The sequence below is a fragment of the Anolis carolinensis genome, chromosome 1, assembly GCF_035594765.1.
Source record: "Anolis carolinensis isolate JA03-04 chromosome 1, rAnoCar3.1.pri, whole genome shotgun sequence".
Taxonomy (NCBI): domain Eukaryota; kingdom Metazoa; phylum Chordata; class Lepidosauria; order Squamata; family Dactyloidae; genus Anolis; species Anolis carolinensis.
In genome coordinates, this window is record NC_085841.1 from 60103584 (window position 1) to 60115433 (window position 11850).

At 38.1% G+C, this 11850-nt stretch overlaps 1 protein-coding gene across 1 annotated transcript in view; it reads left to right on the plus strand.

Moving 5' to 3' along the window:
- The window catches only part of heatr1 (HEAT repeat containing 1), a 52450-nt gene extending 40605 nt beyond the window's left edge, over positions 1 to 11845 (plus strand). Inside the window, exons 35-45 of the mRNA XM_062975255.1 lie at positions 522 to 662; positions 1278 to 1570; positions 1936 to 2086; positions 2179 to 2337; positions 2984 to 3118; positions 3845 to 3949; positions 4024 to 4192; positions 4476 to 4630; positions 8818 to 8976; positions 9323 to 9431; positions 11453 to 11845. Coding sequence (XP_062831325.1) covers positions 522 to 662; positions 1278 to 1570; positions 1936 to 2086; positions 2179 to 2337; positions 2984 to 3118; positions 3845 to 3949; positions 4024 to 4192; positions 4476 to 4630; positions 8818 to 8976; positions 9323 to 9431; positions 11453 to 11541 — 1665 coding nt within the window. The 3' untranslated portion in view covers positions 11542 to 11845. The remainder of the gene's footprint in view (positions 1 to 521; positions 663 to 1277; positions 1571 to 1935; positions 2087 to 2178; positions 2338 to 2983; positions 3119 to 3844; positions 3950 to 4023; positions 4193 to 4475; positions 4631 to 8817; positions 8977 to 9322; positions 9432 to 11452) is intronic.
- The last annotated feature ends 5 nt before the right edge of the window (positions 11846 to 11850 follow it).

Consider the following 11850-nt stretch of genomic DNA (forward strand, 5'->3'; position numbering starts at 1 on the left):
AAATGTGCGGAAAAACTGGCCTTTATACATGGGAAGGGAAAACAAATACAAATATGTGTTCTAAAGATCTATTCTAAAGCTTGAAGCACTTTGTTTGAATGTAGAGAAATTTGAGGAGAGGCAGGAGATTCAGGGCTGGGGCTGCTGTGGGTTGCAGTCTGAACTACACTCCAACCAATTTTACCATGTCTCTGTCCTCCACAATTCCAGTCCTCTGAGATTTTCCCAACATCCAAGAAAACTGGAAAAAAAACTCTTGGGGGGGTTACATTGGAATGGAAACGGGGGGGGGGGAATTCTTCTTGTATGTTGACTAACATATTCTGGTGCCATTCAGTATCCGCCATATTCTCTGGAGAGGAAAAATACTTTGTGGGCCCCAAGAGGTTTGGGGTAGCTCAGAAGAAGCAAGTAAAGAAGCATGGCCTTTTAACCTGCCATTATTTTAAAATGAAAACAACCCACTCTGTTGGGAGTCATCACTTTGTTTTGCCTGCCTGTCTTTCTCTGTTTCGTTCTAGGTCAACTCCTTAATGCCAACAGAGACCTTTATTCCTATCATCAGGGGCCTGATGACAAACCAGTTGCCTTCTGTGAGACGAAAAGCGATGGATCTGTTGAACAACAAGTTGCAGCAACGCACACAATGGCAGCCAGCACAAGTAAGCTATATTTCAGTTTGCCTCATTTTTCGAAGTCTGCCATGTCATTTTATCTGGCCTTTGCTTTAAATTTGGGCTTCTTAAACTTTTTGACTTTTCAGCCTGCGAAATTTTAATACAACCCAAGTATATAGGTATATAAAATATGTATAAAAATCAAACATTTACTGAGTATAAATCTGCCTATGCAAGGCTTACAAAACAGGCTGATTTACCTTTCTGTGAAGTACAGCTGAAACACGTTCTGCAGAGTCCACTGTAAACACTGCACAGCAAATTGTGCAAATGTATAAAACAACCACTAGGCAACTGTTACCAAATTTTTCAGGACCCCAGCATTGAGCTAAGGAGATCCCATTTGGGGTCAGGACCTCCCAGTTTAAGAAGCAGTGCTTTAAATAACAGCATAAAAGAAAGAAGACAAAGGTCACAGAAAAGAACATTTCTTTGTAAGATGTTATTGCTGGCAAGTAGCTCCTTGGCTACATTGTTTGTAAAGCTTCTTCAACATACTTTTCACAACAAGATCCCACTGTGTTAGTCAAGTCTTAAGCCTAACAGAACTTTTTTTTAAAAAGTTACTTATTTCTTTGTTTCTTTATTTTTGCATTCCAGGTTGATATGCTGTTAGACATGGTTCCCGAACTCATTGCTGTTGTACAGCAGGAAACACATAGGGCTGAGGAGGAGCAGGCCATCAATAGGCAGACTGCCTTGTTCAGTTTGAAATTGCTCTGCAAATGTTTTGGCCATGAAAAACACGAGCCATTTACAGCAGTGCTCAAAATGGCTGTTGATGTGATTGCTTCAGAAGAGAAGGAAGAAAGAAATGTCACAGGAAGCGCTTTGCTATGCGCTGCTGAAGTTACCTGTATCCTGAAAGCACTTGCAATACCTCAGCTCCCAAGGTAGCATTTCCAAACACAATGAATAATAATGAAATCACACAATCATATAACCATTTAAGGCAGCACGTACATTTATTTTATTGATACTCACAGTCCTGCAAGATAAGCCAGCCGTTCTTATCCTTTAGAAACACTTGAAATAAAGCTGAGACTATGGTGTTACCTTAACTTGGGATACTTTTAGCCAGAACACTATGCCAACTTATGTGTAATAGATAGTCTTACTTTTAATTATGTGCTTTCAGTGCTTTAAAGTACCCTGTAATGAAATATATTTTGAGGAAAATTGTAAAAAAAAATTATTTTATTTAGAAATATGACTTTTTTTATAATGTGTGGGTTAATATTATGTCTATATTTTGTAGGCTTATGCCAGCATTGCTCAACATTCTAAAACACACAAAAGAATTGGCTGCCAGTGAAATTTACTTGCTTAGTGCAGTGACTGCACTCCTGAAAATTGTGGAAACATTGCCACACTTCCTCAGCCCATATTTGTTGCATATATTACTACAGGTAAGTCTTAATTTGGATACAAATCATTTTGAATCCATTGAATTGCAAAATGTATGACCCGTATGAATTAATTGAACCTAATTGCTTGCTAGGTGGTCCATTTAGAAAAGATTGCAGCCGTAATGGGTCCTTCCTCCCAGGTTCACTTGCGCTTGGACTCTCTGAAAACTACTCTAGCAACAAAACTACCACCAAGAGTTCTTCTGCCAGCAGTTGCAAAATGTTACAGTGAAGTATCAAATACTCACAAGGTACTTATAGATGTTTTTCTGCTCTGCATTTGATGTATTGCTTTATGTTTAAAGCAGCAGTAGAGGTACATTAGTAGCTTCATGCCTAAGGTGTAACGAAGGAGAAATCCATCTACAAAACAGGACTTATCTCACTTTACAGAGATACTAGTTTCGGGTAGCGTCGTTCTTCTGTACTCTATTTAAGTATTTTACTTACTACTATTTTATTTCTTACACACCTCTCCTTGTGGCTCGACATAGCTAAAAATACATCAACATAAACATTATATAGAATATAAATATTAAACCATTTCTATGAAACACATATCCTAAAATACACAGAAAAATATTAAAATTCAGTAGACATAGGACGTGAGTTTAAAATTTATAGTTAAAATGGATTGGGTAGACCTGCTGGAAGAGATAGGTCTTCAGATGTGCTTTAAATTCCAACAGAAGAATGTTGTTACTCAGACTTCAAGACCTATGAGGGGAGAATGGTCACCATAAGTTCATGTAAGGATGAATATTTCCTAACTATAAGTAATGTCCGAAGCCTAAGTTCTCCAGCAGTGTGCAATCTAGGAAAACCTGCCTTAGAAACAGATTTGGTTTTGTATGTATTGATGTGAATTTACTATCTTTTATTATTTTGTTTTCCTAGACTTGTTTAGGTGCAGTTATGGATATTCTGAAGGAGCATATTGTAATTCTGGAAAGAGACCAACTTAGTGCCCATCAGTCTGAGCTCACATCATTTTTTGTGAAGGCCCTTGATTTTAGAACAGAACACTCTCAGGTACAGGCAAACTTTATGCATGTACATATTCAGCTGTTAGGAAAATTACTTTTATTAGGGAGATTAAAAATTACCTCTTTGAATCACAACCATGTGTAGGTCTCCACCCATAATTCTCACTCTTCTCATTCTAAATACCCTGATATTCAACAGTTCCTGAAAGATTATTCTGACAAAGACATCCTGGATCCCAAGACAAGCTATTTTGCTGCTGGTAATTGAGTTTAAAGTTCATGGTTCCTTTATCTTAGTCCTCACATTCCCAAGAAGGCAAAGAATGGCATCTGCCTGCATTGAAATTAAGTACAATAAATAAACACTACATATTGGAATTATTGTAATCTTGTTGGAAGGCCACTTATTAAAACAAGAGCTAAAACACTATTAAAACACATACAACTTGTATTTTAACTCTGTGTATCTTGTTGTGCGTTATTTATTTATCGTGTCAGAGGTGAACTGAGGGTACAGTTATAATGTATTTTTAAAAACACACAAGCAAAGTCAGAAGCTTGACATTATACTAGATTTCCCTTGACCAGAAACTGGACACTTGGAGTGCCTCCTGGTGTCATTTGCTGTATGTGTTTTATGTCTTGTTTTGGCAATGTTGGCCCTGTCTCAAGCCGCAAGAAGCGGATAAGGAATATATTATTATTATTATTATTATTATTATTATTATTATTATTATTATTATTATTATTTAATACCATCTTTTTTTGCTAGGATGATCTGGAAGAAGTTGGGGAAGTAGAAGGACATATTATTATGTGCTTAATCAGCATGATTATGAAGCTTTCTGAAATGTCTTTCCGACCACTCTTCTTCAAGGTAGGAGTTTTGACCTGCTTCTCTCTCAGCCATTTTTCTTTGTACCCAAACTAAACATCCTTTCTCTGTTTCAGCTCTTTGATTGGGCCAAAACTGAGGGTGCCCCAAAAGATCGGCTGCTGACTTTCTGCAGGCTGTCAGATTGCATTGCCAAGCAGCTGAAAGGATTGTTCACTCTCTTTGCTGGACATTTAGTGAAGCCTTTTGCTGACATTCTCAATGAGATCAATACTTGCAAAACAGGTACGCTTCCAGTGATAGCAGATACAAAAAGGCAGAGATCTGAAATTTAATTTAAAAATCGGTCATTTGGTTTATCAGTTTATAGTTTGGTCATAATATTGTCAGCCTTCCTATTGAGATCACAGGCTAAGTTTAGCTTGTATCCATAAGCTGCGTTTACTTCTGCTTTAAACTTCTATTTGTACACATGGTTACAATGCCGATCACATCTACAGTGAATGTTGTAGAAATTACAGTTGCTGCCTCATTTTTGTTTCTTTCCTGTATTTTGTTCATAATACAGACAAAGCTTTCTTTGAATCTGAGAACAACACTGAAAAGAGCTGCTTGTTGCTGCAGTTCATCCTGGATTGTTTACACAAAATCTTCCTTTTTGACTCCCATCAATTTGTGAGCAAGGAAAGAGCAGAAACATTGATGATGCCTTTGGCCCATCAGGTATTAATAAATTTGTTAATGGCCTAACTGTTGGATGTTACAGATAGTTACTGATATTCTGTGTTAACTGTTTAGTTACATATGCATAACTAAGTGTTCTACCCTCTGCTCCACCTCACTTTTATGAGTCAGCATGTAGATCAGATAAAAGAGCTCCATTCACCTTCCAATGGGAGGCATAAGGAAGATGTTTTAACATTTCTTCCACCAGAAAATTAGCCTATGACAATGACTTGCAAGTATGTGCTGCTTTGGAAAGATATGTCCTCCTCATTGCACCATATTCAGAAGCTGAGCAGACTTTTTTCATATGATCTGGTTTCAGGCATATAGAGCAGTTACAGATCCATGACTCTGTTATAACTGTGTTACAACTGCCATACAGAATGCTAGCCATTTTTGTGTAGGCTCCTCTTGATTAGATTTCCCTTTTCACACAATAATTTTCATAGCTGCAATTTATGCATGAACAAACATTTTGATTTTTCCTTATATTTTTTCTTCCCCCCCCCCCCCCTCCCCACTTTTCTTTCTGGTTCCTTATTATGTTTTTATTCTTGTGAAAACGTTACCTTCAATTCAGGTCATTTTTCTACTGTGTTTCCCCTAAAATAAGACCTCCCTAAAAATAAGACCTAGTGAGGGTTTAGGGGGATTGCCAAATATAAGGCCTCCCCTGAAAGTAAGACCTAGCAACTAAGAATGGGACCTTCCAGACTGCAGCAGAGTTCCATTGGGAAGCATGGCTCCTGCAGCAGAAACAGCACTCATACGCACTGGAGTGCTTGCTTTCTGTGCCTCCGTGGCTTGCCTTGGCTCCCACCTGTCCCCCAGCCGCCAGTGCATATATGCAGCTCGAAGAACCTTCCCTCACTGCCACTGCGCTGCCATTTCTTCCTTCCGAGACAAGGCTACAAGGCTCCGTCCTGGCCACGATCCCTTCGCCCCAGAGGCTTCTGATTGGCTCCTGGGGCCAGGGCGAGGGAGGGTGGGAGGGAAGGAGGAGGGCTTGAACACCCTTTCCACTCTGCTCCTTCTGTTTCTTAAAGGCAAAGGACGCATTGGGATTCTCCTCCCATTCTTATTCCTATGCCATGAAACTTATTATTCTATACTATTATTCTATTACCATATTATTATATTATATTATTATATTATATTTTTCTATTATTATTATATCATTATATTATTTTTTCATATTATTATTATATTATTCTGTTATTATTATATTCCATTTTATATTATCCTATTAATATATTGTATACCATTATAGTCTATTATAATATTCTGTTATCATTATATCCCATTATATTATCTTATTAATACCATATTATTATCATATTCTGTTATTATTATTATATCCTATTATTATATTATCCCATTAATATATTTTATATCATTATATTATTATTCTATTATTATTGTCATATTATTATTATTATTATTATTATTATTATTATTATTATTATTATATTATTCATCATTCATGACTACACTGAAACTAGAATAGAGAGAAATCAGTGTGGAAACCTTGTGAAACCTAAACTGCAAGAGGTACCATAGATTGTTGTACATGTAAATAATGTAGTAACAAGAAATTCTTGATAGGATTCACAGTTTGTCTGGTTATGCTGGTTTGTGATGACAACTATTTTACAGTATACTAGCTATGCCTGGCCACGCGTTGCTGTGACTTAGTCTGGTGGTGTTGTTCAGTCTACATTAGGTTGTATTTATGCTGTGACCTCCACCCTTCTTTATACTCACATTAGTAGTAGTATTTGAAGTCTGTTACCTTCTTCAATTTTTGTGTTGATTGATAATTGCCTGAGATCCCTGTTGTCTTTGGTTTGTTGTTAGTTGTAATGTCTGATTCTGCTGAGTGCGGTTTATATTTTCATTGTGGTATAATAGTCTTTTTTTTTGTTTTGCCTGTGAAGGTGTTTATTATTATTGTTGTTGTTGTGGTCATGAAGGTTGGATAAGTTAGATGCTACTGTATTGTTTTTTGGAGGCCCAGTGTAGCACTGACTGGCCTCTCAGCCTCAGTGCCTGGCTGTTTCTTGCCTGTGATGGTGTTGATTCTTATTGTTGTTGTTCTTGTCATTGTTATTATTGTAATTGTTTTTTTTGGAGGCCAAGTGTGAATGTAGGGATTGGGGAGGTGGATGAATTGTGTTGTCAAATTTTGTATTTGTTATAGTCACAATGCGTTGTTGTGAGTTTTGTGGGTCCGGATTGTGGTTTTGTGGTGTGGTTGTGTTGTTACAACTGAGAGGCAAGGCTTTTGTGTTGTGTTGCCAAGTTTTGTATTTCTGGGGCGTTTAGTTGTGTGCCAAGTTTTGTATTTCTGGGGCATTTAGTTGTGTTGTTATAGTCACGATGCACTGTTGTGAGTTTTGTGGGTCCGGATTGTGGTTTTGTGGTGTGGTTGTGTTGTTACAATCGGGAGGGAATGCTTTTGTGTTTTGTTGCCAAGTTTCGTATTTCTGGGGCGTTTAGTTGTGTTGTTATAGTCATGATGCGTTGTTGTGAGTTTTGTGGGTCCGGATTGTGGTTTTGTGTTGTGGGTGTGTTCTTACAACTGGGAGGCAAGGCTTTTGCGTTGTGTTGTCAATTTTTGTATTTGTGGGGCGTTTAGTTGTGTTATAGTCACGATGCGTTGTTGTGAGTTTTGTGGGTCCGGATTGTGGTTTTGTGGTGTAGTTGTATTGTTACAACCGGGAGAAAAAGCTTTTGTGTTGTGTTGTCAAGTTTTGTATTTCTGGGGCGTTTAGTTGTGTGCCAAGTTTCGTATTTCTGGGGCGTTTAGTTGTGTTGTTATAGTCACGATGCATTGTTGTGAGTTTTGTGGGTCCGGATTGTGGTTTTGTGGTGTGGTTGTGTTGTTACAACCGGGAGTCAAGGCTTTTGCATTGTGTTGTCAAGTTTTATATTTCTGGGGCGTTTAGTTGTGTGCCAAGTTTCGTATTTCTGGGGCGTTTAGTTGTGTTGTTGTAGTCACGATGCGTTGTTGTGAGTTTTATTGGTCCGGATTGTGGTTTTGTGGTGTGGTTGTGTTGTTACAACCTGGAGGGAAGGCTTTTGCGTTGTGTTGCCAAGTTTCGTATTTCTGGGGCGTTTAGTTGTGTTGTTATAGTCACGATGCGTTGTTGTGAGTTTTGTAGATCCTGTATGGTTTTGTGGTGTGGTTGTGTTGTTACAACTGGGAGGCAAGGCTTTTGCATTGTGTTGCCAAGTTTTGTATTTCTGAGGCGTTTAGTTGTGTTGTTATCGCATGATGCGTTGTTGTGAGTTTTGTGGGTCTGGATTGTGGTTTTGTGGTGTGGTTGTGTTGTTGTAACCTGGAGGCAAGCCTTTTGTATTGTGTTGCCAAATTTCGTATTTCTGGGATGTTTAGTTTTGTTGTTATAGTCACTGCGCAAACAACTTTATCATTTTATATATATAGATAATAAATGTTCATTTTATTGTTCAACAATAAATGTGAATTCTTCTTCACAGAAAAATAAGACATCCCCTGAAAATAAGACCTAGTGCATCTTTGGGAGCAAAAGTTAATATAAGACCCTGTCTTATTTTGGGGGAAACAGGGTAGTTGTGCTGTGCTCTAATACTGCTTCTTAAATTGTGGGTCTTGATCCCAAATGGGTTCCCCTGAGCTCAGTGTTAAAGTCCTGATTTTTTTTTTTCTGAATGTCACCTAGTGCCTGTTTTAGACATTTACATGAAGTTGATAGCCTTTTTTACAGCTAACTCTGCAGAACATGCTTCAGCTGTACAGTACTTCATAGAAGGGGGGGAAAAATCAGCCTGTTTAGCAAGCCTTGCAAATGCTGATTTATTATCAGTAATTTTTTTCATAACTACAGTATTTATATACCTGAGGTGATGTAAACATTTCTCTTGCCAAAAGGTGTCCATAGTGGAAAAGTTTAAGAAGCCCTGCTCTAATATACTGACTTAGAAAAAAAACTTCCTTTGTAAATAATAAAACTGTCTTTTAGTGTGACCAGTGTTGGTGTTTAATAAATAAATATTCCATAGAAGTGCATTTAAACATTTTCATTTAAAAGGGTACATATTTAGGATTGATTGACTGGCTTGTGCAGACAAATGTGAAACTGTACAGTGAAAACATTTCAACTTTTCTCTTGTTCTGCGTGTGCTTCTATTTCTCCAAATAGCTGGAAAACATGCTTGGGGGAGAAGAGAAGTTCCAGGAAAGAGTGTCAATGCATTTGATCCCATGTATAGCTCAATTTGCAGTTGCAATGGCAGATGACTCTCTGTGGAAGCCCCTGAATTACCAGATTTTGTTGCAGATGAGACATGAATCACCGAAGGTATGTGCCAGAGTTAGATCTTGAAGAAATAGATCATTTTGAAGTCACTATGATGTCATTCAGATGACAGATTACTGTATTTTCAGCTTAATGAAAATACAGTTCATTTGAGACAGGAAAAGAAATCATAGCAATTGCAAAACTGAATTGACTGGATGGAGTATTTATTGTTGGACATCGCATGATATGTGCAGTAATTGTACAGGTCCATCCATAATAGAGCTTATGTTTATTATTTTGTGTACAGATGTAGATGTTTTTAATACTCTGTTCTTTAGTCAAGGTATTTGAAGATAATCATTTGGTAAAAATAAGCTCTGCTTTGACTGGGCTCTTGTTTGTTTAGGTCCGATTTGCTGCCTTGTTGGCTTTGCTAGAATTTGCAGAAAAAATAAGAGAGAACTACATGGTGCTTCTCCCAGAGGCTATTCCCTTCTTAGCTGAACTTATGGAAGGTAACGTATCGTGTTTTTGCAATTGCACAGCTTTGGTTCCATGTCTTCTTTTCCTGAAGAGATTACTGCATTTGTGTCCAACTCTTCCTCCATGCAAAGTGAGGACCCTTATGTAAGCAAGGGAACACAACCCTGACATTCCCCACACAAGATGAAGTTTTGCTCCGTTATCAGTTCTTTCTCCATAGTACTTTTGGAAGTGTTTTAATTTGCACTTAAGGTTGAAATCTGCTACTTAAAGGTCAGATCATATTATATTGCAGTGATGAGAGGCTACATGCAGCTCTTCAAGGTTGTTTCTGAGGCCACAAAGAGAGGCCAAGTTGTTCCCGGTTTTATCCTTCTGCCATTTTAGATTCAGGAGAGGCTTTTTTGAAATTAAAGAGTAAATTGGAAAGCTTTTGAAAATAAAAAAATGATAGCCAAGATCCTACATCACATTTGTAGCTACATGAATGATACTCTGAATGACCGAAAGGATTGATTCCCACCTGATGTTGCCCTGCAGCTTTGGGGCAGGAACGGACTGAGAATGCCTGCAGAAGCGAAGGGTGAGAGAAGGCATGATAGCCCTGTTTAAATATTTAAAAGGATGTCACAGAGGGAGCCGGTTTTCTTTCTGCTTCCCTGGAGACAAGGATTCAGAGCAATGGGTTCAATTTGCAGGAAAGGAGGTTCTACTTGAACGTTAGGAAGAACTTCCTAGCCATAAAAGCTGTTCAGCAGTGGAACTCTCTGCCTCAGATTGCGGTGGAGTCTCTTTCTTTGGAGGCTTTTAAACAAAGACTGGATGGCCCATGTGGTCTCTTCCAGCTAGGCTTCTATGATTCATTCAGAAGCACCTAGACCTCAGTGACACGGAACAACTCCTTGGAGGTTCAAAGGGCATTTATGGTTGTGGCAATTCTGTCATAGTCAGGAGTAGAATTACATATTTGTAACAACTTCAGCCAGCCTGCTACCTTATTTCTTTAAAATAAAGATATTTAGTTGTCTAAGTATCTGATGTGCTCTCTTTGGGGCCTAATAGTTGCCCACCCCACTAGAGGAATTGTACAGGAGCATTGGTAGTAAAGTACAATTTCAGTTTTGAGGAGGAAGATTCTGGAGAAGCCCTTGTATCCATACAAAAATGGTTAGAGGGGCCCACTTGGCCTGCTGGGATTGCATGGCTGTTTACAAACCATAGTGATGATTGGTACGAACTACATTGCGCCCGTCAGTTTTGAGTGACAATTTCCGAAAGACCCCCACCTTATCCTTCTGCATTCTTATGTGATAATGTTTTGTGGCATTAATGGCATAATTGCTATGGCATTAAGTGTACTGATCACTTGGTTATTATTTTAAGATAACCCCCAGTCCAAGAAACTGTAATGGCTGGACTGCAGTTGTATTATAAAAATACCCAATTGTGTGATTCACAGAGACATATGAAGAATAATAATAATTTATTCCCCACCTCATTTTGTGTGTCGAGGCAGGGCACAACATAGTTAAAAAGACTATAGACTCTGGTTTACATTTCCTCTTAATATAGTACTGATGATGAAATACACTTTTTTATTAAGTATATTTTATAAAGAACACTTTTCAGCAGCCCATGTAAAGCAGTCCAACTACTACTACAATTTACATTTGTAGCCTTTTCAAATTAAACCAGGCTTGGTTATTGTAGAATGCCTGGGGGGGGGGGGGGGGCTACCTTTCTGCCCCTAGAACCCTCTGGACTGTCAAAAATGCGGGGCAGAAGAAGGTAGTGGCCGGGAACCCTGTGGCCTACTTAAAGTTGAATTATTTTTTGTCTGTTAGAAGAAGCAATTAATTTGAGGTTGGGGAAGAACCAGGAAAAGACAGTCCAAGAAATCAGGGGCTGCAGCCAGCCATGGAAGTCCTTATGCCACTCCACAGCCACACTTTGCTTCCCCCAAATTAAAAAGCAAAAGCACATAAGAGGAGGACATTACTCTGAATGGCTTTTCTTGTTGGCCATTTTAGTTACTGTTGTTTGTGTCTTCCAGATGAATGTGAAGAAGTAGAGCACCAGTGCCAGAAGACTATTCAGCAACTTGAAGTTATTCTTGGAGAATCCTTGCAGAACTACTTCTAATCTAACTGTGTTAAGAGCATAATACTTCCATCAAGATGAAATGGAGACATCCCTTAACAGTGTGTCTCTATAGAGATTTTTATACAGATTGTTCTATATTTCTTTTTACTAGCTTGTTGAGTTGTAAATTATGTTTGAACATTTGACAAATGAGCATTTTTAAGTGTTAAACTTTTAATTTCTATGAACGTGTTTCTTTGTCTCAATTTATTTTTAAAACTGCACACTGAAAAACTCTTACATTACATTCCTTATAAGAGTGACATGCCAAGGAAGCAACTTTCTATAAAGGGCTTGTTTAACAGGAAG